Genomic DNA, 27,489 nt, shown 5'->3' on the forward strand with positions numbered 1-27,489 from the left:
TAACCTTGAAAACTTTTATTAGTATCATTAAACCGAATTAACTAACAGTTACAGACAGGTGGGGTTAACACCCAGCTGTACGAAGGCACTAAAATCAGCGTCTGTTAAAAAGGGACAAGGACAAACTTCACACCTCCTGCACCTGAACAGTATCTATCACAAGAAAAGTTCAATGTGAAACTGCTGTGCCCATCCAGATCCTGACCCAAAGCTCAATTATATCCAGATACCTTGGTTTTTGTTTTGGATGCGGCTGACCAAAAGTGTGGTTTAACTGAACAACAGGTATCTTTGTAATACAAATGAGGTTTTCTCACATTCTTGTCTAATGCTGGCAGGGAATTTATTGCTGCACTTGCAGTCTCTGGAGAACACTGTCTTTTTCTCATTAGCTTTCTGCACAGCAATTAATCCCCTTAATCAGTCAAATCAGTTCAACACTAGATCACAAAAGCACTAAGAAAAGAGAAAACAAGAAATTACCTTGTTAAATTTAATGAGCAAGGAAAAACAGACACTACATGGGCTGTCGCAGCACTCTGCACTCCAGCATGGAAAAATTTAACAAGAGCCTGAGCAGTAACCGCAGCCCACGGAATTACAATCATTTTGTCTGTAACACCGAAAACTGCATAATGCAACAGAGCAAGAAATTATTTTGCTTATGATAGCGTGCATGCGCAGAACAAAACCCCACCGGCCAGTGTCGGAAGGATGTTGTATCCAGCAAACAGTTCAGTTCTGCAACATTACTGATGCTGCCTTCACATGCAGTGATGGGGTAAAACCAGTTCAGACTGTGTGGCAGAGTCAGTCATTGGGTTTTCTTCTGTACTCGCTGCTGCAGTCCAAGGAAGTCTGAGCTTCACAATTTTTACGTGGCCAGAAAGGGCTGCAATTCACAGGCTGCATACACTGTACAAGCAGCAGTAAGCAGGTGCTGCATTAGAACTTATTCACTATCCATGTTAATCAGGCAGGAGAGCTCTGGTCCAAAACAATTATTCTGCCGGGTAAAAGAAAAGGAAGAAAAATGACACATTTGTTGTTGTGGTGGTTTTGTTGTTGTTTTGTTTTCTCTCTCTTTTTTTTTTTTTTCTTATATCAAACTACAAGTTGAAGGGAATAGGTTTTCATATCAATTTCATATCACCCCTTTTGCCTCCTGAGGATGCAAAACAACAGCATATCTCACACAGCCAGAGAATACACACATTTCTGCCAAAAGCCCAATATAATTCACCAAGAGGCTCACCTGAACGGTGAAGATGAAGCCAGCTGTTTCTGTACGTGGAATTTCTGATCTTCAGGATGCCTGTCTACAGAAACATGTAAATTCAGCTCAGAATCAAGAAGAACAAATCCAGCCACTCAGCACTTCAAAGAGAAATCTCTGGTTTTGTCAGCACGTGGCAGCGTGTTGAACCGGGCACCACAGACCTCTCTGATAGATCATTATGTCACACTGGTAATCAGAAATCCATCTGTTTTCAAAACCTGAAACCCAATCCCTACCAGCCCAGTTCGTCCAGACGTCTGACAGAAAGTAGGGTCATGCATGGTAACGCTGTGCAAATAACGAGCACAATGTTACCTCCAGATTTCTCGGTTTAAAAATTACCATCAACACTTCCAAAAGTAACTCGTGATTTGGGATGCTTCAAACTTTGGGTGTCTTTCTGGAAAAGCGGAACACGTGTTGTAGAGCTGACTGCTGCACAAGTGTTAAAAGCCCACCACACTGATCATCAGTTTCCTTTAAGTCACCTTGTGCTCCGCACTGAAAAATCAAAACTTCTCTCCAGAAAGACAAGGCTGCTGCCTCTTTCTTTGCAGAAAAAATGCCAGTTCATATTTTTTGCATAGCATTAAATGCACATTAACTTAATAGAAGTATGTCGGCCCTTTCCCTGTAACAAGAAACATCTTTAATGGAGAAATGTTGAAAATTGCAACCTTCTACTTTAGCTGCAGAATTCCAGTCAGCTTTGACAGTTCCTAACGGAGATCTGGACTTTTATCTCATGTCTTCCTCCTAATTTCTAGTTCCTATTAGAGGAAAGCCAGGGGGAATGAGACCAGGAGACAGATGTTTAAGGGATTTGATGGCATTAGCACACACACATCACAGTTACGCACCAAACCTCACTGATAGTGACCAAAGTCCTTACAGTGTGAAGCATTTCGGTGCCTCAGCCAGAGCGGTTGAGCACTGCTCATGACACAGACACGGTATTATCAGTTGTCTTTCGGTGCTTTTGAGTAGAGGAAATTGCACCCTCACTGTGAGAGAGGCACTCTGCAGCCCCAGCAAACGGCGCACAAAGCCATCAGCCTCCACTGATCAAAATTATTAGAAAAGAGTTTAAGACTAGAGCAGTTTCTTCTCCTTTCAAAGCACGGGGTAGAAACAGTACCCAGATGGCAGAAATCAAGGAAAGCAAAAAAACTAGTCTGTGCGAGCTTGACAAGTTCAGTGCTAACAATAAGATAAAGGTGATACTGCCCAGCTCAGCACCCAGCAGCTTTACAGACGGAGAGGACCTTCTGAACTCCCTGCGCAGCTTTCCAGTGCTCCGCCTCGGGCCCCGGCTCCACCTTCCTCTACTCCCTTCTTCCTTCCAGCATCTTCTGGATCTCGCAGGCTTGCAGCCCTGAATGACAGAGTTTTGTGTATCACCCCATTTTTTGTATTTTCTGTTAGACAGGATGAATACAGAGCACTAAACCAGAAGCCTCTGGAGGTATCAGACACCTTTCTATGGAGACTCCAATGGTTCCGTACATTAACAGCATTAAATGCAGTCTGAGTGTGAATGGGCTTTGGGTCGAGCCATTTATCAACGTGGTGGTTTATACACTGCACAAATTGGTTTGTTCTGTTGGCAAGATCCTCACGATTATCATAACGTTTGCCTTCTGTGTTCAACTGAGAAAAAAATCCTGATGCCCAACACAATAATATCTTGTGTTCCTTAGTAAGATGCACGTTAGGAATTACTTAGGACTGCTCACTGGCATTTACTGTGGGGTTGTTTGGAGTCACTAGGCCTTGATCATTGGTTCTAAGAGGAAAAAATTATTTGGGCTATTAATCTTTTCCTTAAAGTCACATGTATATGAATTCTGCCATTTTCTTCATTTCCTCCCATGACAATATAACCATCTTCCCAAACTCTTCTTTGAAGTCTTTGCTAAAGGGCTTTCATGATTCTGTTCTTATAACACACACTCTTCTCTATCTCAAAACACCCACCATTCCGGTTTAGCTGGAGAGTTCAGATTGGTGTCCCCAGGCCAGTTCCTGACACAGCCCTGCCTCAAGAGTGGCAGCACGTTTTCTGACAAGCCCTGCATAGGTCTGTACACAGAATATAAACAAAATAAACTAATGAACAAAGTAGAAATGATCAGCTAACCCGAGAGTGTGTCCCTGAGGTTGTTCTTGGATCTCCTCATCTCCAGGAACTGAGTGGAGCATTCGTTCTAAAACATCATCCAGAGTGGAGTGAGCCCTGTTAAATAAGAGATTCAAAATACATGGTGGCAAGTTTAATACCATGCATTTAAAAGTAAAACAGTCATATTATCAGGGTTCTTAAAAAGTCTGGCTTACTGTAAGCTCTGAATCTTGTTAAAATATACTGGAACCATTATTCTGAATCTTTGTAAATCAAAGCCAAACATGCCTTTCTGTACTTTTTTCATACCTTTCTGTTTCCTCTGCTAGATGAAATGACTCCTTCGTCCATAAACTCTCATTTCTCTTCTCATTTCCCTCAGATTCTTTTTTTGACTCTCTGTCTTCCATTTGCATTTGATCGGGAACTATTCACATAAACAGAAAGATTTTAATATGAAAGTTACAAAGGAAGATATTAAAGAAATTAAAATGTGCTTTTATTTATGCGCTTGGGAAACTTCCAGTTGTTCACTTCTCAGTTATTCTTTCCTCCATAACCTGATTCTCTGCCAGTTAAGCAAATTCACATTATCTACAGTCAAAGGTGGCCAGTAGCAAGATCTAGATAAATATTTTACTGTTACACATTTTTAGATTCACAGGACCGAGCAGTTTGCTTCACACTAAAATGAAAAATTCATGTGGAAATTAATCTTTAATCTCTCCCCTTACAATCCTAGATATGGGAGCAAAATCAAAAGAAAACCTGTGGATGTTCGCTTTGTTACTCTACTTAGCAAAATCCAATGATATTCCCCCTCCAAGACTTATCTCGCTAAGTTCTGTTCCCTACATCATGTGAATATATTCAGCCACCTTCTGCTAAGCTATGATAAGCAGGAAGCAGTAGGCTGTCACAAAAATGGAGTCTGAAATAGCTGTACTTTATGCAAATACAACAAAACCACAGCGACGGAACAGCCAGCAATACAGGCTGCTGCATTCCCAACCACCTAAAAACAAGATACTCCTATGAATAAACTCACAGTAGTTTCTATCCTTTGGGTAACAATTTTAAACGGGAAAAGATCTAACAAAGCTGTAGGATTAACACAAACAAGTGCCAGTATCATATTCTCAAGTCATTCTGCTATTTAGCTTTTTTACAGACTAACTCATGTTCTGCCTTTTTTAAAAAATCTTTTTTATTTTAAAACTGCACTTCGGTTTCTGACTCACTGGAAACAATTGCAAAGCCTATAAAGATTTAGGTTTTCTGTTCTTCTGACATTACTTGTTGTACACCTAAAAATTGTTCCCACTTATTACTATTTGCAGTTTCAGAAGCACAAAGATTCACTACTGCGATCTTCGGTGTCTTTGTAAGACAACAGGAAATATCATCCTGCTTACCCCAGTGGATGCTCTTTTCTTACACCACGAAATCAGAGGCTTTACTTCATTATGGTGAACACGAAACATGAGCCATTAATGAGCATCAGCCACTTTCTCAACTGAACCACCCTCCCGGAACGGAAACTTCAGCTCCGTTTTCCATCAGCTGCCCACCATCCACACTGCTGTGGGTTTTGTCACTTAGGTTTGCACACAGCATACGTGACAGCGGCATCATACAAGTAGAGGATTAATTCTGATGGTTTAGACCTGCAAGCCTTCCAGAGCAGATCCCTGTAGACTTTAGACAGGGAGTACACAGCCGGCAAACACTGGTGCAGGGGGTACTATGTGCAAAAACACGGCACATAACCTTACCAAGAAAGGGAGAATCCTGTCCAATTTCTGCTGAACCACAAATAACAAAAAAAACAACAAAAAAAGGAAGTTTATAATATAACCGAACAAACAGTGATAAGTACTCAGAGTTATTTTGCAGCAATGCAAAAGTAATTTTCTATTTGCGATCTCTATGGAAGGACTATGATTAACTAACCATTTATTTGCACCCCGCAGTCATACAATCCCTTCTCTTTAAAGTCTTGAGCGATGGATTCTTGCTGCTTTAAATATTCTGTTAAGAACAGAATATTTCCTTATTGATCTGAATATTCTTTCTAAATTGACTCTATACAATCTGAAGTACCATATTACTTTATCCATTCAGATGAAAACCTTTACATAATCTATAATTAGTTCATATAGTACATCCTACAAATTGTCTCTGGCCATTATTTATTCACTTGATGCCAGTGTCCGCATGCCCTTGTTTTGGTGAATGAGGAAATAAAAAGATCAGAATATGTCTGGGTGCCTCATTTCCAGAAGAACATAGAACCTACATACATTTAATTATCCCAGTGTCTGGTGTTAGTTTAGGAAGAGTTTATAGCTGAATAACCAAAGGAAATTCTTCTGTAATACACACACCAGTAAAAATAACGCAGTATTTTTACACAGTGTTCTGTCTGAAGATGTGTGTGATTACAAAAAGAAACATAAATCACTGAGACTAAACTCTGCAAAAATACCTAAGGGATGTAGCTGCCTGGATTGCATTTGTTTTAATGGAGAACGTGCATTGCTCTGGGACACCTTTGCAAAATTCAGTCTACGCAAAGTCCATCTCAGTGTTAAATGCCATCTGCGCTCGATGGGTCAGCAGCTGGCAGCAGCAGCAGCAGCTACCCATTACGCAAAATGCAGAAACTTCAAGGATTAACTCAAATAATTGCCAGTTATTTAAGCTGTTGATGCCTAACTTCCTAATCATTGACTTGACTGCAACTAATTTGGAAGCTCTTGTGTATTCTAGCAGTGGATGATTTGGGAGACATCCTGATTGAACACAGCTGGCAAGCCTCATACCATTGTGGGTGAAGTGCCTCTTACCAATTTCATCCAGCAGCTCTTGGGCTGGTGGAGGCAGCTCATCAGTGCAGTGCTTGGATGCCTGCGAGAGCGCTGAGATAGAAAAATAAAGTCTAGTTAATTAGCAGTGATTAATCCTTAATAACTGTGATATAGACTTACATTATGACAGCATCTTGCTGACATATTTCATTTATCAACCTGCACGAGCCAGGCTCATTCACGTTTTATCAAATATCCTTAAACAATTTCATAATGGAAAAATCATTTAGAGCTAGACTTTCACAGTCAGTTCTCGCTCTTGTACTGCAAGGCCAATAATATTTACACTTCAGATGCAGGTTGATGAGAGGTCAGAGTTCTTAGTCTGCAGGTACAAACACAAAATCCTTAACGGCAAAATTTATTTTCAAATCTGTTTCTCTGTTTATTGATTATTCTATTTGGGCTGCATCTGGGTTAAGAGACTTACCAGATGCCTTCCTGGTGCTTCTCAAAGTTGAAGCAACTACTGGCAACCCCTCCTGTGTAAGACCATGAAACACGAGCAGGTGAGTTGAAGAACTGTTGGTCTTCAATCCTCCCCTTCAACATACTAAATCCCAAATGAGGTAAGGACTTGATTAAAGCCTTAGTTGACCATTAAATTTTTAAATAAGCACTTCAATCAGTTCAGAATATGAAAACAGACGTAGCATCCAGGTAAGCCAGATGTATCAAAAATTTTGCTTAGGCTGCTCTGCATTCACCTTTTAGCCACCCATAAGATAACTGTCAGCAATGAAATCTTTATCCACTTCAACACTCTGTATGGACAATTGGACAGGAATTCTCTGAAACTACAGTTCCAACATCTCTTAGTATCCCTTTCTCTGCTTTGAATCTTTATTATTAAAGCCAGGCACTTATTTACCCAAAATTAAGAATTTATATTCACAGGCAAGTCCTCATTGTCCTCAAAATGGAAACAGGTACTTCATGCACTTAACCCTAGGGAAAGATTTTAGACAAGGAAGTGACAAAATAAATATCTCCACAGAGCCAGTCAAGGCAGCGCTGCGCTGTTAATGAGCTTAATGAACTCCAACCGCCTGCTACGCAAGCAGAAAGCCACAGACCTGACCTAATGACAATGAACACAGTCACTACTGTTCTGGTTGAACAAACTCTAACTTAATCTTTAAATGACAACTCTGTCAATGAATAACAATAAGAAAGGCATAAAGGCTACTATTTTATATATAATTATCTGAAAAGGTCACTAAAGCGACCTTGGAAATTGTTAACTCCAAAGAAAGAGGATTTTTTGATACAACGAAGTTGATAACATTGTGCCACATCTGTGCAGAAAAAGGACAAAGTGCCATAAGGTAAATTTTCTAGACTTACCGGCTTCTTCAATTCAGATGAGCAAACTCCTGAAGCAGAGGGCATTTCAGTGTTCCTTTCTTCTTCATAGGCTGTAGCGAATGTCCTGGACGCTGCAGAGGAGAGCTCTGGAGAACCACAAAAGGAATAATCTGAAGCTACTTCATGAAGGTGCTTGCATTTCTCAAAGGCTATTGGAATTTTTCCTTCTAGAAAAAAAAAAAAAAAAGTACATTTATTTTTCTGTACTGGTCACATTTCAACAGAAGCAGAAGAAAAATTCTTGTATTTAAGAGGCACCTGCACAAGGAACTCTGAGAAACGACTGTCCATCCATGATCTCTAAGCAGAAGTCCAAACTGAGTACCTAGGACTTCCACCTCAGACATTATTTATGCAAAACTTTGCCAACTGAGAAACTTTGATTACTTGATTGCACTAAATTATTGAAAGTACACAGCAAATGATAATTCATTGCTCTTAAACACTAAATTCAACAAACATTGAGATCAATTCATCAACGCTCAAAATACACTGATTACTTATGATATTATCTGTCCTCCCGGGGTACCTGAGCTGAGCGGGGTGCTGACGCTCGGTGTGCGACTCACTCGGGGCGTTCTACAATCCGGATCTCTGTAGTAGTTCTCTTGCTCATAGGGGATACTCGACAAATCCTGAATATCTGTCACGGATCTGAAGCATTGAAAGATGTTCTGACAGTTAGAACATCCACTGCTTATACTTGAGAATCACTAAATTCTGCTATTTTCAGATTCTTTGAAGTTTAATTGTATTCAGTCTTATCTAGTTTTCCAAAAGGAAGAGAGACATTCCATTTGAAAACTCACAGAATTCTTGGAAGTCTAAAGATCGCTATCTTCAACGATGTTGCAGAGACACAAAAGGTTAATTATTTACTCTCCCTTCCTTTACAAAATTCATTTTAATAATTCTCCTATAAATGCAGTCTCAGGAAATTGCCCCCAGAAAAGCCACACTGCAGAAAACTCTATTTTATACCAATCTCCCAACTTATCACAAGAAAATATTCCTTTAATACTTCAGATTGTTGTCTCTGCTTTGGTCTGTCCCATCTTCCTGCTTTGCATCAACACAAAACTTTTACAACGATAATAACCAACTTGCTGAAGTTTTGCTAGAAAATGGCCTGTGGCTCTTACACATCTTTTTCTTCGTGATCTCCCCGCGGCTCCCACAGTATCCCTTCCTGTGCTGCTCCACCACTGCAATGAGGGAAGAAAGGTCACATCCATTGATCCTCTCAGAGAATTATGAAGATAAATGTATTTAGTTTCCTCTCTCTCTAGAAGTTTAAAGGACTACCTTCCAACAGAGGCAGGCTGCAGCTCATAAAAACCTTTTGCATAAAACCTTAGAAGATGGAGTGTGGTAGAAGAGTGAAGAGCGCAACCAAAACCATCACCTTTTACAGTAAAGCTGAGTATTTACACACTTGCTCCCTGCCTCTGGTAACTCGGTTCCTCCAGAGAGGGAGGGAGCGCAGCACTGACAGTGGTACCAGCAGCTCTCACTCCCATGCTTGGGAAACGTGAAGAAAGGCTGGAGTACACATGGAAAGCTGAGCTACAGGCTGGGGGCTCTTCAGACCCCCAAAAACCACGGCCAGGAGACCTGCAGGGCGAGGACTGTTCCTCTAAGCAGAAGCGCCCCATGCAGCAGGAGCTGGTGATTCCAGACAACATCTCTGCATACTGGTAGAATATTAAATTGACAAAAATATTGGATATAAACGCCTCATGTTTGACAGATGAGACTGCAAATCTCCAAGCATGGGCTAATGTTACCTGCAGGGAAGATGCGGTGAGCGTACTCGCATCTCACTGATCCCACGGGAGGGGACAAGGCATGGGCTTTGTGCCATTTGAGCTCCAAACCCAAAGCACAACAAAATTAAATCAGACGAGTGAAGCCTTAATTTGAATTATCTCTGCTCTGTTTAAGACTGTAGTTTAACAGTGTAAAAGGAACTGTAATAGATACATGACTTATGTTTCCTATTTGAGCTCCCTCGTTAAGCAAAGAAAATAAAAATACTGAATGCTGTAAAAAACAAAACTCATGAGACTTGTGAAAGCCCTTTTAGTATTTTCTTGGCAAGGAACTATGATATGTAGATAATAATTAAAAAACACCACTGGCATCTTATTTGAATATTAGATATATAAGCATAATTAATAAAGAGAACACACTTCATAACCTAATTTATGCTTGGAGTAACAATGCAAATAAGACTATCTACCTTGCTACAGGCACATGGATAAGTTGATTCACTCCTTGTGTGTTATTGCCAGAGTTCTGCGCCGTTGTGCCGCAGAATAGCATTTTTCCTCCTGAATACAAATAACAAATGTTCCCTGTTATTGGGTTTTGCAAGTGCAAAAGAAAATGACACAACTCATTGAACAGGAAATTGCAACTTTATTAAATTTTTTAGTTCTTGTGACCTTTGTTGTTGTCAAGAGACAAATGTGTTCTAAAGATGAATTTTCATAAACATACCACAGCTGCCAGACAGTCAACCACTGAAGCACTGGGGAATATCGCAACGTTTACAAATCTGAGCTGAGGAAACAGGCTGGAGAAACAGCGATGATCCTTCCATCATTCTGCACACAATGTCAGCTCTTACAGTCTTTAAGCTCAAGACCCTTCTAGCAATAATGTGTAAATAATGAGTAATGTGTAAATACAACTATAATTCAGTTTTCTGCACCATAGAAAGTTGCATAAAAAATATTAAAACTTAGCCCTAGGGTGTAAAACCAGAAGACTGCACACAAGTTTTGGTTTTTTTAACTGAAACATAGCAAGTACACAATCACTGTACTCAATATTTCAGTGATTGCAATGCCCAAACCTCATCTTCTGAAGTCCTGAGTGTCCTGAACTCTCACTAAAATAATGAGGAATAAGAGATCAAGTGACCCTGAAGAATCAAACTCCAGCCTTCTGACAGGAGTGCTGCTGACAAAATATAGTGGAACAAGACTCTGTCTCCCTGAGTCAAAAGTACCTTTAAAAGAAAGAGCACATTTACCTGAACCCTGAACACCTGATCCTGCATCTTCAGGGAACTGTTTCTGTACAAATCCTTCAAAAGCTTCCTCTAATTTGCCCTGAGCATTCATGGTCTGAAGGTGGGAAAAGAGGGAGCAAATTCAGTTTCTCGCAGGCAAGTTGTGGAGGGCAGGACGACTCTCAGAGGATGATGCTCACAATAATCAGAATGGACAGACAAACTTTTCAAGAGCTTATCAGCCAACAGCATGGACTGGATTTAATAGTCCATACAGTAGTTTTGAAATCTTCAAGAAATGAAGACTGTTCTGACACTATTGAGTACTAAAATTGATAGAGCTGTGAAGGAAAACCTGAGATTATATACATTTTACTCAATGATGTGAAACAATACTGCAGTGAATCAAAATTGTATTTAATTTGATCACTCCAAGTTTCAACCTACCTCCTGCTCCTTACATTATTTTGATGGTTTACAGAACCAAACAAAAAAAAGGGGGCAGAAGAAGGGAATATTAGTCAGATCATAACTGAAAAGATCGGCTGCCTTGGCGGTTCGGTGTGCGACACGGAGATGCCAGGCTGAACTGGTTTACAGGTAACTAGCGGCAACTACATTTCTTGGATTACTTTACATACTCTGGATGGATTCTCAACTTGTTGAGGAAAGACTGAATTCTCATGGATGACTATTCCAGACTCTGTTTGTTCATCTTGTGATGGTGACTGGCAGCTTCTCCCTAGGATGCCAGAATGGAACAAAATTATTAGGCAAAAAATAATAAGTGAGTGATCTGAACCACCGATGTAGTATCAATGAGAGCAGACAGTAAAACTACATTGTCTGTCAGGAATATCGCGAAATAATGACATTTAATTGCTCACATTGTTAATCTAGGCATGTGAAGCTTTCCTGGTTCCTTTATCTGTAACTAATACAAAAGCACTACCCACTATGCTGCTACAGAAAAACATCTCTGTAGTCCAACTGAAAGAAATAAAGTGTGAAAGCATACTCCTGGATTGGAAAGTTTTGGATCTCCCATGCTGATACACAGGAATCAAGGATGATGAAGGGTCTCCGAGCTCACTGGACATTACCTCCACCTATTAACATGCAATACTCATCCTAGTCTATTATTTATGCTCACCAATGACTGAGTGATTGACCTTCTCTGGGGACAAGATTCTGGAAGATAAAATTGAAAATTATTGTAACAATAAAACACAACAATCATGGAAGCTGAAATCTGCTGGGAAACGGAGAGACACAGAAATAGAAGAAATTATTTTTTGTTTCTCAGCCTTACCTCCAGGACTTCTGAACGCAGACTCCAGATCACTCTCCTCGTATTCAGATATATCCTCACTGCCCAAATCCCAAAGCTCAACATTATCACCTGTCTGCCATCTATAGCTTTGTTGGTGTTGACTTTTTTGGACCTTGACATGTTGATAGGTTTCCTTTATACTCTCTGCTTCACTCTCAGATGTACATTCACCAGCTGGATAGGGAAAGCTGAGCTCCAGTTGTCCTGAGGCCACTCTTCTGGCCATTTGCTTTACCTCAGCTACACAAAAAGAATACAATTACCGATTCAGACAACAGAAACTGGACCTTCAAACCATTCCTGAGTTTCACTGTGTCTGCAGACTTGGAGATGCTGAAGTTATACCCTGTAAACTCCTTTATCATGAAAAGAGCTAAACACTTCCTCTATTTTAAGAAAAGCTAAAAACCTGCATAAATTGGTGCGGTCTTTACATGAATAATTTTTGTTAGTTCACGTTCTCCGTTATTCGTGGCTGTACTGCCATCCACTGGTCATTGCTATACTAGCTTTTCTAAATTAATACGCTGTCCCTCCCTTACATCCTCCAGAACAAGGCCAGAAATTCCTTGGATTTTATAACCACCCCACCTCACTGTGGTTGTGATTATTCCATGCCCTGAATGTGCAAGACACAGGATCCTACTCATTTGATTTTCATCCAAAAACTGTCTAATAGAACTTCAGAAATTCAGCCTCACAGACATTTCTTAAGCTACAAAACATGTTAAGTTTTAATGCACTGCAGTAAGAGTCACTAACGTTAATGCTGAGTTAACGCAGACGTACTCACTCCTCCATTCCGATTGCATCAGCCTTCCCTCCTCACTTATTTTTGTACTGTAAATTTCAGATCTTGATTTCGGACAGCACCTATAATAAACCATTATGCACAAGTGTATGATGTTAGGTATTCCCCAGTCAGAAAAAGACCAGAAGTTGTTTTAATGCTAATTAAAAGGCTGAGAGCACACTCCAAGAACCCAACACAAGCAGGAGATTGAGCTGCCAGCAGCTCAGAAAGCACAGACACCTATTTAAGTCTATTACAGATCAACCAACCAAGCTGTACGCTAAAATCCAGATTTCAAAAGCTGTCAACTGCCTTCACATGACGTATCTATATAAACACTGGCAGACAATGAACACTAAGTAATTTGTTTTACTCAGGTCAGTAAGGTGATCAGTGGACAACTGAATATACTCAGAACTTCAGACTTGGATAACAACAACCCAATTCCAATCCAGAGTATGTTCACATGACCATCTAACCACAGCTCCAGCATCTGACATATTTATATCCTAACCTACTCGAATTAACTCTTGTGAATATGCTCAAAACTCACCACTTCTCTTCTTCACTTCCACTTGCTGCAGAATGTGAGTCACCTCCTCTCTGACACTGCAAGTTGAACTTTTTTTTGCATCTTCCAGAAATGCGTGGGAGTAAATGCTGAAATGAGTCCAACAAGCCATGATTCAGTACACATTTGGCATTCTGGTAATTACTAGCTGAATTGTCTATGAGATACACTAAGAACTGGGCCGTGCAAACTTTATCCCTAGGTTATATTTCAGAAGCACTGCTTGTGAGGCAGTATGACAACTCTGGGCCTCAGCCTAGGAAAAGCTCTGCCCTGGATTTATAGCAGGTTTCGCATGTGTGTAGGCAGAATATCATAACACGTAGTTCCAAGGAGAACGAGCAGATCTAAATGACTCAAGGTTATTCCCACAGCAAATCAGTACATGAATTTCATTCTCTTTGGGCTAAGCATGTCAGCAACTTATATTTAATAATGATCTAGAAGCCCTTACTAACAACAGCTTAGACCTCCTCAATTAAGTATGCAAACAAGTAAAAAAAACCCAAAATCTTTCTCTGCTCACCCTCTTCCCTGACGGTCCCATCTCCATTTTAGTACAGGATTTTATTCCCTCCTGAGCCACAGGACCAGTATTTTGCTGGGGGGCAGTGAGGAGAAAGAATAAATAATACTATCGCACTGCTGAGCTGACAATTTTCCTTCCTATATACAATGCATATGGTATGCACGTGTATTTTGAAAGACAGATTCATCCCTCCTCTTGGACACCATCCATAACTACATCTCTCTACCTGCTAAGGAACACAGAAGTGATGAACACAGTCACCTGCTCAACACTTTACCTCATGGTCTAGGCCCACTTGATCATCCAGGCTTTTCACCACACTGAAGCTGAGATCATGATGATTGTTTTCATTATGACTCGTCCTCATCTCATGAAAACACTTCCACTTTTCATTTTTTATTGCCTCCATCTCCTTTGATGCCTTTGAATCAGCCTGGAAACTGTCCGCACGCAGTGTCCCTTGCGTCTGACATGTTACCAGTGGTGGAATATAGACACTTGATGGTGGTCCTATAGCCTTCCATAAAAAAGTATTGACTCCAGAAAAAGGGTTATTGATATTTTGGGAAGCATCATCAGATCTGTTCCAGTGTCTGTCTTGAAAAATTTGCTTAGAAAGCTGATTAATTCCAATCTCCTGGAGTAGCTTGTTTTCCTTTTCAGTGGCCTCTAATTTGTCCAGTTTCTCCTCAGTTCTGCACAGGGAATCTGCTGCCTGCTGCACCATGCTTTGCATTATCTTTAAATCGAGGACACATTTGCTGATGTATTGCTCGTTTTGGGACAGACTACTCATTCTTCTCACCTGCGCCAGTGTGCACAGGTCAGAGGTGTCACTTATCCTCTCCTCCTCTTCCGTAGCGTACTCTGTACCCGACACCAAAAACTTACCTTCCTCATCAAGTGGCTTTTCCTCACCGTGTAGTCCAGATGATGCACATGGGTCTCTGAGAGCAGCCTCATCATCTTCCTTTCGCTGCCCTTTTTCATTCTTTAGAGTTTCACCCAATCCAGCTCCTTCTTCCAGGAAGTCTTTGTGAAGTTCTGGATAACTGGCGAAGATTTCATTGATTTCAAAGCTACAGAGGCTGTCATCCACATCGCTGACGCTGAGGGTCGCTGGGAGTTCAGAAGCTACATTAGGACTCTTGTCCTGTGCAACTGGCTGTGGACTGGTTGGTGCCTCGTGGTCCACCACAGCACTATTCTCCTCCGGAAAAATAGTGTGTCTTGGGGCAACAGGGCTGTCTGAAAAATTTAAATGCTAAGCTATTTCTCCAAATGTCCATCAAACACACTGCTTCCATACACTTAGGAGTTAATGTCTGATAGAGATTACATGAGCATTTAACACCTCTGCTGAAAACAGTGTGCCTGAACTTAAAATATTAATCAGACTTACAGTCTTGGGTTTACACCAGCAATTATGGTGGTAGCTGGAATCCAAAGCTACGTGCTCACTTTTAATTATTTATATTAGACCTTTATGGAGTGAGGAACATGCTAAGCAAAGGACAGTGACATCTTGCTAAAAGAAACTCACCAGCCTTGGTTATCTCTTCTCCCTGCAATTCCTGTGTTCTCTTCCGATAGCTAAAAGCTGATGTCAAACAGATGTTCACATCTGCAAAAACAGTCGGCCCTTGTGCTTTTGAGAGTCCATCAGCATGACCAGTTTGAAACTTAGTTAAGTCCTGTAATACGAAAAAAAAATGCTATAAAAGACAACTATAGTAGCAGTTCTATGTCTCTGCCTTCTTTTTTAAGATGGTTTGCCTGCATGATCAGGAAAGGATACTCAGTGTTCAGATTACACACAAAAAGGCCTCCCACCCAGATTTAAGCAGAAGAACTTGAATTTGAATGAACACAGAACTCTGCCATTTTAAATACATGAAAGGCTACAATCCCGCAGGTCACCTTTAAGTCATTTTTCAGTATATACTGAATATCTTGAAGTTTCACAGAGCGGTTCTTCTGTTTAGGTTCTAGCCCTGAGTTTACGATATTGTAATAGGGCATAGGAAGCCTGACGTCTGTTTCTAACCGTTGTCCTGAAATTATGAGCTGTTCAATAGATGAGTCTTCAAGACCTTTCCAGGGAGGGGTCTCTGCAAGACATAAGTATAGACTTTATGTCACAAGCTGTATATCAATGTTAATGAAAGTAGAAAAGAAGATGAAAGAATCAGATATACTGAAGCATTATTGTTCTTGTCTGCACATTCCCTGATTTACAACTACTGTCATGAACCAAACATGCACTCAATCCAGTCTGGCATCTCCTACTTATCTTATTTCAGCCACGGACGCTTTAATGAGAGCTGACAGCAATGTCTAGAGGACAGTTACACTGGAACCCATGCTCTGGATTCTTCATTACCAATGAGCTAATAGAGGGCTTAATTTTTAGAGTAATTGTTTATCCCATTTCACTGTCAAAATAGCCAAAGTCAATACATAACATACATGACACTGACTGTAAGAACTTACAGATAATGTATTGTTATTGTTATCTTAGTGATCAAGAAGACTAAAGCTGCACAGGCTTGTTTTGCACAACTCAAAGACTTAACTGGAAGTTTTGCTGCACTCATGTGAAAAGATAACCAGCAGAAAAACACCGTACACAAGATGGTATCTCTCTAATACCAACCATTAATCTCATCAGTTAGTTACGCAATTTGAAGTCATCATCTGATTACATTTTGCAAAAGTATCTGGTAGTCTTTGCTACTGCCATTAACATTTGTGGGTTTTTGCCTGGAGGTTCCTTTTCCAAGTTAAGTCTGTGGGAGCCATGGCAGCAAGGTCTGATCCACTCATGGAGATGAATTAAACAGACATGTGGGGGCTGAGGATCTGCATTGAAAACAGTCAGTGGGATATTCTAGTGACAAAAGCCTAAACCTATAGATATACCTGTCAAGGCCTCCTGCACCACCGTACAGAAGCTATAAATATCCGATTTGACCGTGACAACTTTTTCAAGGATTACTTCAGGAGAGCACCACTTATACAGCTGCACTGGGACAGGAATACGTGTCAGATCACTGTGTTCTCCATGATCTTTGCTGTGTAAAGGGAAAAAAGTTGTAAATCGGGACATACAGCACACTGAACTAGAATATATATGTTTTGAAATTAGACATTTGAGTTTGTTCTATCTGCTTTTGGTTTAAATAACTAAAAGGTCCAGAGTACACCTGAAAATAAACATGGGTAATATTTTCACACCAGTGAATGTGTTTTGGCACATTGCAGCAAAGAGCTGGCGAAAGTAACACCTCCTTTAACATATTTACACTCAAAAAGAAATGGGAGAAAGCCAAAAGTTTCCCAATGGGAATTTTACAAACAGACCTTTAGCTCTGGCCAGCGCTCTCTGACCATGGACAAAATACAAGACAGTGCCACCTAGCCTGTCAATGTTTATTTTGCAATGTATACTTATATCCAGAAGGTGGAATCTTCAACCATTTCAGGTAAGCCTCCATAAGCACAAGTTCAGTATAACAACAGGAGACTTAAGTTATTTCCAACCCAGCAGCAGAATTAGTGACTCGAAGAGGAATTTCACCTCTGCTCTGTAAATTAGGTTCTATTTCTCTATGATGGTATTTTTATACTCCACTAAAGACCTGCTTCTCTTACTAGTTTCTATTTTCAGATACTTATTACACAGAACAAAGGGCAACAAAGATGATTAAGGGAGTGGAGCATCTCCCTTATGAAGAAAGGCTGAGGGAGCTGGGGCTCTTTAGTTTGGAGAAGAGGAGACTGAGGGGTGACCTTATTAATGTTTATAAATATATAAAGGGTGAGTGCCACGAGGATGGAGTCAGGCTCTTCTCAGTGGCAAACAATGATAGGACAAGGGGCAATGGGATCAAGCTGGAACACAAGAGGTTCCACTTAAATTTGAGAAAGAACTTCTTCTCAGTGAGGGTAACAGAGCACTGGAACAGGCTACCCAGGGAGGTTGTGGAGTCTCCTTCCCTGGAGACATTCAAAGCCCGCCTGGATACATTCCTGTGCGACCTCACCTAGGCGTTCCTGCTCCAGCAGGGGGATTGGACTAGATGATCTTTTGAGGTCCCTTCCAATCCCAAACATACTGTGATACTGTGTGATACTGTGAAACTACATCCACCTGAAACATGCCATACTGCCTGTGGCAAAGGAAACGGACCTGAGCAGGAATAATCTGGAGTTAGCACTAAATCTGACTTTGTGTTTGTCCCTTTCGCAGAAACAGTGAGGAAGTTTCTTACCTCTCTATCATGTATTCCAAGTTGCACAACTTTGCCTCACCAGAAGAAACAATTTGAATCGCATAGGAGGTAAGTGAACGGTGGATAAACCCACGGGAGTGTAGAAAACGCAGAGCGTCACTGATTTGAAGCAGCACGTGTAAAATCGTCTCCATGTGCAGTACTGGGAATTCTGTTCGCTGAAACAAAAACCAAACAGAAGTACCACATTAATACTGCAGGTCTTTAAAGCTTGATACAGGGAAAAACTTTTATTGTACAGAATAAGGTAAAGAAAGCAAACAGGAAACACGCTGTAGTAAAAGTCAGGCAAATTGCACTTGCTAAATAATGTTTGTTCTCAAAATCAAATCAACTAATAATACCTTAAAAAATAATTCAAAGATAGACTATGCCAAAATTCACTCTGAAGTAGAATGAACTCTTAGGATTTCTTGCCTTTGACTGCAATTTCTCCGGTAACTTAGACAGATGTATGCTATTTAATAAACAAGTATTCCAATTACCCTTTCATGAAGGATGCTGTAGAGAGAACCAAAGTTAACCCTTTCATACACTAAACGGGTTTTCTCCAAGTCCCTGGACAGACAAACAGACATCAACTGTAGCAAATGAGGGTGACGGAGTTTACTGCAAGGCAAGACGAAAAACACATTGTAAGGTAAATCTGAGATTAAGAGTCCTGGCCTTCTAGGTGTTTTTATCAATATGTGAGTGCTTCTAACTTCTCAGTAAATTCCCAAGACTTTAAAAGAACTGTAGATGAGGAGGCATTAAGGAAACAGCACTTACTGTCAGACTAGGAGAATCTATAAATAAGCCATCCAAGAAATATGCAGTGAAGCATTAATCCAGACATACAAGAAGAAAGTATCAGCTTCTGCTGTATTATCCACTGGGGAGCAAATGGCGTGGGAAGAGAAAGGAGGAGACACAGAGACCCATATTCCTCGTTTGGAGCTCAACAGTCCTCCCGAGGCTCAGCACATTTCCTCACATCACTGAAGACACCCAGACCCCAGGAGCACTTGTAGCTACTGCACATTCTTTCTTACCTACTGTGCTCCTGCTCTGCAATGAGAAGATCAGCCAAGCGGAGCTTACTACAGTTCTGGTGGGGCTCAAAGCTGAGTTCCTTCACTGTAACTCTGCTGCCTCCCCACATTAAGCTACAAGAAAAAGAAAAGGAATTTGTATGAGATGCTTTCTGCAGTACTTTTTCCAGTTGTGGGATTACTTACAAATAAAAAGAAATCCCTTTAATTCCACTTACTTTGTCATCATCATGTACGGTCCAACATGGTAAGAAAATGTTGGTTCATCATCTGCCTGAACCACGTCTTTTTCCCCAATAATGGGAAGAGATGCCAAGTACCCCGGGTGCCCGCTGCCTGCAAGGTAAAACTGAAACACCACCAGGGCGTAACCAACAGGAACACGCAACAGTTCCCAAGATCTGTCCCATCTGCCGCAAGCCCATGGAAAACTCGAGTTCAATCACTGCAATGGGAGCATCAGCCAAAGTATCAAAATGAAAGGTTAAGAAATCTATATAAAAGCTTAACTTTTTAGTGAAGCTGAAACAGGGAGAGCAGAAACAGTCATTAACAACTCCCACAGATGACATTTCACATGATAGCTTGTAGTTTATCTCGCCTGTTCCAAAACAGTTTCCTCTGACAGGGCCCACTAACAACTAAAGGCCCCAATATTTGTGCTTTCCACAGATTTTTTCCCACCATTCTGGCAGAAATAAGAATGCACTAAAAATGAAAAATAGCACAGGTGGGGTAATTACTGTGAAGAATATGTGACTCTGAGAAACTGTACTGACATTATCAGAACACCACCATCCATAGCATCTTACCTTCCCGAATCCAAAGCTGTAAATGTTCTTCGCTGCGTTAGCTCCACCTTTTAGAAATCTACCCAGAGGACTGTCAGCATTCCTAAGCATCAAAAACATAAACAGCAACTAATATGCCAAGGCTTTAAGTAAAACACAAAAGAGAGAGAGAAAAATGCAGAAATTCTGTAACTGCCATGAATTTAAAACGTAGCATTTGAGTGAGGCCATACAGTGTAATAGAGATGCTGAAATTCCAAATTATTGTGCAACTCATTAAACTTTTATACACACCATTATGATACGCATTTATTTAAAGCAAGATACCAAATTAAAATATACATATACATATATAAATATATATATATATATATAGACGCAGACATCCTGCATCTCTTTTTATTCACAAGTACGTATTTTTCTTAACAAGTATCTGACATAAAAGCTCTTGAAATGGTTAGGAACACACCCCCATAGGATTTACGGTGACCTTAAAAGATCAAGAAACAAACTACTTCATGTTACTGCCATTTTAATACTATTAAAATTCAGGATTCCACATTGCTGATTTCAAGAGTACCTCTTAATACACAGATATCTACAACTATCAGGTTTCTATGTGGAACTCTAAGCACAGAAATAAAAAGTATCATCATTCCTAAGAGCGGTTTTAAATTTGATATTGTTAAAGACTCAAGAACATATTAATTTTAAGATAAAAGAATAGGGAAGTCAAAGTCTTTGTAGGTCAATCCCTCAGTGCTTGGGAACATTCTTACCCCTGAACCAGCCCCCCAAACCTGGAGGGGCTGCAGACCAGCGCCTTTGTTGACCCAGCCTTCCGGAGCAGATCAGCAGGGAAGTTTTGAAGGGCAGCCTGCATGTGGACCGCACAACGCTGGATGAATTCCAGCATCTAGAGAGGAGGTGGAAGGGAAAAACAACAACCAAAACTTCAGAACTGTAAGATACACCATTTAAAGTTAATAGATCACGACTACTGAAAAATAACTCATTACTTGCACTATTTAAATAGGCATTTCAAGAAATGGATACATGGAAAAACTTCAAGAAAATAAATTACATGAAAATGTAAGAGAAAAAGCCAGGAATTTCTCCCTGGAATGCTGGAGTTTCTTCACTTTAAAATGTGAGCACACACCAATCACATATTCAACACACGTTACACACATACCTGAGCACTGCTTTCTTTTCCAGCTGACATCGCCCAGCACTGCGGATTTCTTCCATCTTTATCATGTACTCTCAGATCACCCCCTTCATCCAATAACTTGCTAAGAATCCACTGATTTCCTGAGAAAGCAGCTGCATGGACCGGGGTGCTTCCATCGTGACAGCGACTGAGGAACAGTAAAGCAGAAATGTTTCAGCCTACCCCTCCTGCACTCCGCCAGCTGTTTCTGGGGAGAAAGCAGCATCCCTGGAATGTCTGTGTACATCTATGTACACCCAAACAACAACATAGAACACAAAATAAGGAAAATTAGGTACCCACTGACCTCTGAGCATCTTTCTCTAAAATAGCAACACGCATCTTAAAGCACTTCTGTGTTTGTATATAGAGAATATTGTGTACTACATTGACTAAAACCACTAAAAGATTACAGATTAGTCTCACTTTGAGAATAAAAAAGTTATCTTTCTACTTAACTGATTAGCATCAGAGCCATAATCCAACAGCACATCCACTATTTTACCAAGACCCAGCAACGCAGCGGTGAAGAGAGAAGTCTGGCCCATGGAATTTACAGCATCAACAAAAACACCTACAAGAAAACAAATTATTATGAGAGCGTTTATTCCCCACCATCCTGAATAAAAGACAATGGTTTGTTAAGAGCAAAACTGACTGTCATATTAACTCCGAAATACTGGAAATATGAAAACATAATGATATTAACAGAAACTGCAAAAAGAAACATGATCTTCCTGATGTCTTTCTATATGTAGCATGCATTGTTCCACAAGGTTTACACATCAAGGATCTATAAATATCACAGGCAAAGTATTAACCTGGATAAGCACAGATAACATGAGGGCTGCATTAGTAAGAATCTAATTAATTCTAAAGTAGTAATTAAGAGATAAATAACTCGTTGCTTTAACCATTGTTATTTAAAACAAAGCGCCCTAAAAGGAATGTGGATCCAGATCTACAATTGGTGTTGGAAACAACCACATTTACTCAAAGCTGATCTGTTTTTGGAACCATAGAAAAAAAAGAGGCACAAACCACTCAGCCCGTGTTCTCTCCCTCCCAGCTCCCACCAGGAGAGCCGGGAACGGTCATCAATGACGAGCGGCTCCTGCACAAGCAGCACCGCTCGCCCGCTTCGCGCTCAGAAGAGAACACCTCGCTCCTCCTCGTGGCTTGTGACGCCGATCAGGTAAGATCACTCTCCTCTAGTGACCAACTACAGAAATGATCCCTGAAAGTATAGTCTTAACCCAATAGCGCCGCCGCGCCCGCCCCCACCGACACGCACCGCCCTGTAGCACAAGGAGACCCCCCCACACCCGCCCGCTGGAACCCCTGCCGAATCCCCCTCCGCGTTCCCACCGAGCCCCCCGTCCCGGGAAACCGCGGCCCGTGACCCCGGTGTCGCTCCGCGACCCACGGGAACGCCGCGCGGGGCGCCGTGATGAACACGCCCCCTCATTTGCATGGAGTAGCGCAGAGGCCCAATCAGAATCGCCGCAGTGTTTATCTTATTAAATCGTATGAACTTTCCCAGGATATGCAATGGCATTCTGCATTGTACCGGTGGAGTGGCCGCGACTAAAGGATCCCAGCTCATTGCAAGAAGGACGGCCCCCACCCTGAAGATAATGACCTGTTTCTCAGAATCTTAAAAGCTGTCCAGGAAGAAAAGAAGATGCTCCTGGACCACCAAGACGACGCCAGCACCCCAGCCTCTCTAACACTCTGTGAAACACACCCCCATTATTTGGCATCATAGGTAAGGAACTGCAGCAAGATCAATGCCAAGGACACACAGATCCAGAAAGAAACAAATGGATAATGACACCATAGAATTACAGTTGCTTTGCAAAACACTTTTGTGTGTGTTAAGTAGAGATTGGTCAAACCACCTTGTACATGAATGCCTGACAGAGGTAAGAACCACGTGGAAAACGGCATCTGGGGTGCCCCAGTTTGAACGGGACACCTCATGTGCATGAATAGAGGATCATTCTTGTAATTCTACACTTCGTATAACAGCTTCTTGCCTTGGATGGCACGGACCAGTTGCAAAGCTTTCATGACACAGGTGACAACTGTCTCCCTCTGCTCTGCACCACCAAAGAGGCCCAGGCACCAACACCAGGCTCCCCCTGGTGGTCTGAAGGGGATGATGCATCGGGTTTGTCACTGTCATACAAAACTGACAGCTTGACAATACCATTGCGTGCCTTGTGCGCCCAGGTACCAACAAACTGTCAAAGCGCTCTGCACTGAACAATCCACTGAAGGCAGACATTAAAACCTAAACTTGTCTGGCTGGTTCGCTCCCCTGCCCCACCCGTGCAAAGTCCATGCTGCTCCGCAACTGGCGGAGAACACTCCCTTTCTATAAAATCATCTGCTTTTGGAAACACGGATATAGAAAACGAGCACAAACCACTCAGCCCGTGTTCTCTCCCTCCCAGCTCCCACCAGGAGAGCCGGGAACGGTCATCAATGACGAGCGGTTCCTGCACAAGCAGCACCGCTCGCCCGCTTCGCGCTCAGAAGAGAACACCTCGCTCCTCCTCGTGGCTTGTGACGCTGATCAGGTAAGATCACTCTCCTCTAGTGACCAACTACAGAAATGATCCCTGAAAGTATAGTCTTAACCCAACAGCGCCGCCGCGCCCGCCCCCACCGACACGCACCGCCCTGTAGCACACGGAGACCCCACACACCCGCCCGCCGGAACCCCTGCCGAATCCCCCTCCGCGTTCCCACCGAGCCCCCGCTCCCGGGAAACCGTGTCCCGTGACCTCGGTGCCGCTCCACGGCCCACTGGACCGCCCCATGATGCCACACGCGGGACACGCCCCCTCATTTGCATGGAGTAGCGCAGACACCCAATCAGAATCGCCGTTCGGTCACGCATGCGCGCGGACACCGCCCGCACTCCACAGCGCTCAGCACTAAAGGGCGGTGTCGCCCGACTGCGGCTTCGGGCAACGCTTCGGTCGCGCTTCCCGGGCACCCCTTGCAGTCACCCCACAAACCGATCTCTGCGCCCCGTTCCCTCAGCCAGCAGGCGCAGGGCGCGTCCGGGGCGCTGTGGCACGAGTGACACACCGCCGACGGAAGTGCACACAGCTTTGAGCGGGGCTGGAGCGGCCGCGAAGCCGCTCTCACCCTCTACTCCACGCTATGAGTGAGCAGCTCCCGTCTGACGCTCTTCAGTGAGCGATACTCGCGTCTCCAAGCCACCTGGCTTTTTAGGGACAGCGTGACATGATGGGGAAGGCAACAGGGTCTCCCTGGCCCCAACACGCTCTCCACCCCTTTCCGACAGCACTAGAACGCCTTCGCAGCGCCCGCACAGCCCGACAGTGCACCCCGACTCTGCTGCAGCAGCAAAGCGGAGCCCTTCTCGGCGGGCAGAAAGCGCCTCGAGGGTCAGCTCGAACTGTCGGTTACCAGTTACAACATTGATCTGTTTTTGGAACCACATTAAAAAAAAAGGGCACAAACCACTCAGCCCGTGTTCTCTCCCTCCCAGCTCCCACAAGGAGAGCCGGGAACGGTCATCAATGACGAGCGGCTCCTGCACAAGCAGCACCGCTCGCCCGCTTCGCGCTCAGAAGAGAACACCTCGCTCCTCCTCGTGGCTTGTGACGCCGATCAGGTAAGATCACTCTCCTCTAGTGACCAACTACAGAAATGATCCCTGAAAGTATAGGCTTAACCCAACAGCGCCACCGCGCCCGCCCCCACCGACACGCACCGCCCTGTAGCACACGGAGACCCCCACACCCCCACACCCGCCGGAACGCGTGACGAGCCCCCCTCCATGTTCCCACCGAGCCCCAACTCCTGGGGAACCGCGGCCCGTGACCCCGGTGCCGCTCCGCGACACACTGGTTCTCCCCATGCTGCCACACGCGGGACACGCCCCCTCATTTGCATGGAGTAGCGCAGAGGCCCAATCAGACGCCCCGCTCTCAGACACGCAGGCGCGGCCCCGCCCCGAGCCGCCAGCACCGCCCGCAGCGGCTCCAGCGCGGCCCAGCGCCCGCCCGTGCCCCGATACCGGCACGGCATCTCCGCACGCAGCGGCTCCAGCGCGGCCCAGCGCCCGCCCGTGCCCCGGTACCGGCACCGCATCTCCGCACGCAGCGGCTCCAGCGCGGCCCAGCGCCCGCCCGTGCCCCGGTACCGGCACCGCATCTCCGCACGCAGCGGCTCCAGCGCGGCCCAGCGCCCGCCCGTGCCCCGGTACCGGCACCGCATCTCCGCACGCAGCCCCCGGCTGCACAGCCAAGCACCGTTGCGATAGAGACGTCACATCTCCAGGAACAGCACCTGCTACTGAAGTTCTCCATTGTAAAAATAAAATAGAACTGCATCAAATACCGGGTTTCATTTACGAAATCTCCTGTTCCCATGTAGTTAAAAACCTAGGTGCCAAAAATACCAGTACGTAAACCATACCCTAAGCATTTTTCAATCAGAATTAAGTTAAAATTCCATTTAAGTAATATATTCCTAAAGCAGACTTTCATGCCTTCAGTGTTACCTCATTTCCTTATGAGCACCTTACAACTAAGAGCTTAGTTTTCAATTATTTTCATACATTATTTTTTGATTCAATAATTAGTGCCACTCACCAGAAAAGGCCAACTATAATACATTTTTATATACATATTTCACTCACAGCTGAACTGTACAGATGGTACACTATTCTGGGTTTTTTACCACAAATATAAACATGCAGGAAAAAGTAAAACGCTCCTGCCAGCACTTGTCTACACTTAGCTTTTACCTTTTTTCAGCAGTTTCTTCACTTTCACATAGTTTCCTTGCCTGACATACTCATGCAGTTCAGCTTCCACAGAGTCGCCTTTGACACTTCCAAGCTGGACTGGGCAGGGAATTGGAAGAGGCAGCGCATGAGCCATCTTCTTTCCTCAACAAAACTAGGAAAAAGTGGAAATCTAATGATGCTGCGAATCACCATAGCTCAGAGGACTTCTTTTTGACTGCAAAAACTACACTTCAGTAGCTGACACAATCAGTTACGGCTGTTTCCTCCAGATTAACCCCAAAAAGGAGGGTGACAGCAACCTCTCCCTCAACTTGAGGAAGGTCTGGGTGCAAGGTGCCACTGAAGGAGGAATGTTGTTTATACAAAACTGGGGACCTGGTGCCTGAGCCCAGCTGGGGGGAAGGACTGAGAGGCATCACTGTGGGGGACTACGGGGGGTCCGTGGATTCCCTGACGGAGGGGATGGGAACAGAAATTAGCCTTGAAGATATGAAGGCCTACCCATGAGAAAGATGGGCGTAAAGGAGTATCCGGAGATGTTAAGGATGTACCCGTGAGAGAGAAGGGAGTAGAAGAGTAGCATTGATGATAGCAAAAACAGCCAATGAGATGTTACTGCTGTAACTTGTAACCAATAGTGAAGAGACACATGAATTGGTAAAACTGTATAAAAATACACTTGTGGCAATAAATGGCATCTACTACTTTCATCCTGGAAGAACTTGGTCTATGTTGTTTGTCTGTCTCAACCACGACACATCACACTACGAATCCTTAACGTAAAACAAAGTCTGTTTGAATTAATCCCAGAATGCAACCTGATTGCTGCATTTAAAAAGTTAATTTAGTGGGGAGGGTAACCAAAGAGCCAGGAATGCATATTTTAAATAAGTCAATAAGACTGGGGGGTTGTTAGAATTAGATGAATTGGATGGTTAGACTGAGGCAGGGTCAGGTAGTCTGCGAACCCTCAAGTACCCAACCAACGGGGAACAGAGGAGGAATCTGCAGCTGGGATTTGGGGGAGGATATAAGCAGGGGCTTTTTGCCCTACTCCATGTGCTTCCCTTTAGGTAGGACACCCAGTTTTACAAAATTGTTAATAAAATATGCTTTGCTGAGAGGCCCTGCCCGTTATTACCCTGGCAAGATGACCGTTTCCTACAAGGAGGATCACAGAACCGCCTCAACACCTGCTGGGTGCGCAGGCCTCTCTGGCTGGACGAAGGCCGGACAAAGCCAGCACCGCTCCAGGGTCACAGAAGTCACTCCAGCTGCCCTTTGGCTGTTTCTGCCCCCTTTTCACGACCGGCGCCCCCCACTCACACCCCCTGTCCCCGCCGGTCCCCGCCGCCTCACCCGCCTCGGCGCCGCCACCTCCGCAACGGCCATGCCACGTGCCCCCCCTCCCGCCTAGATGCGCAGCCGGTGATTGGCCCCTCAGCGTCACGTGGCTCCCGGCCGGCGCGCGGCTGTG

At 43.3% G+C, this 27,489-nt stretch overlaps 1 protein-coding gene and 3 non-coding genes across 9 annotated transcripts; all 4 read right to left on the reverse strand.

Moving 5' to 3' along the window:
* On the reverse strand, positions 1–27,419 carry TEX14 (testis expressed 14, intercellular bridge forming factor). Of its 6 annotated transcripts, none has more exons than XM_071816945.1 (31): positions 27,372–27,419; positions 26,010–26,163; positions 21,677–21,791; positions 21,200–21,365; positions 20,784–20,920; positions 20,026–20,107; positions 19,432–19,562; positions 19,214–19,327; positions 18,665–18,788; positions 18,159–18,337; positions 16,807–16,958; positions 15,805–15,995; positions 15,428–15,578; positions 14,162–15,132; positions 13,338–13,444; positions 12,785–12,864; positions 11,971–12,231; positions 11,300–11,400; positions 10,680–10,773; positions 9,882–9,972; positions 8,782–8,844; positions 8,169–8,293; positions 7,619–7,725; positions 6,702–6,753; positions 6,251–6,322; positions 5,355–5,432; positions 3,711–3,828; positions 3,420–3,515; positions 2,545–2,654; positions 1,256–1,319; positions 1–1,006 (listed from the first exon to the last, which is right to left on the reverse strand). In XM_071816945.1, exons 2-31 carry the CDS (start codon positions 26,143–26,145, stop codon positions 973–975), a joined length of 4,302 nt encoding a protein of 1,433 aa, XP_071673046.1. In that variant the 5' UTR covers positions 26,146–26,163; positions 27,372–27,419; the 3' UTR covers positions 1–972. The 6 variants fall into 6 exon arrangements, 5 of the variants coding, with proteins under 5 accessions (XP_071673046.1, XP_065709535.1, XP_071673044.1 ...); XM_065853463.2 differs by having other exon boundaries at positions 7,619–7,806; XM_071816943.1 differs by lacking the exon at positions 27,372–27,419 and adding an exon at positions 27,154–27,304 and having other exon boundaries at positions 7,619–7,806.
* LOC136110274 (small nucleolar RNA U3) lies at positions 22,257–22,470 on the reverse strand. The gene has a single exon (XR_010652593.1). It is a non-coding gene; the product is annotated as a small nucleolar RNA U3 (small nucleolar RNA).
* On the reverse strand, positions 23,647–23,860 carry LOC136110266 (small nucleolar RNA U3). Its single transcript, XR_010652585.1, has one exon. It is a non-coding gene; the product is annotated as a small nucleolar RNA U3 (small nucleolar RNA).
* LOC136110275 (small nucleolar RNA U3) lies at positions 24,717–24,930 on the reverse strand. Its single transcript, XR_010652594.1, has one exon. It is a non-coding gene; the product is annotated as a small nucleolar RNA U3 (small nucleolar RNA).
* Positions 27,420–27,489: the final 70 nt, after the last annotated feature.

This window comes from Patagioenas fasciata, chromosome 19, assembly GCF_037038585.1.
Source record: "Patagioenas fasciata isolate bPatFas1 chromosome 19, bPatFas1.hap1, whole genome shotgun sequence".
Lineage (NCBI taxonomy): Eukaryota > Metazoa > Chordata > Aves > Columbiformes > Columbidae > Patagioenas > Patagioenas fasciata.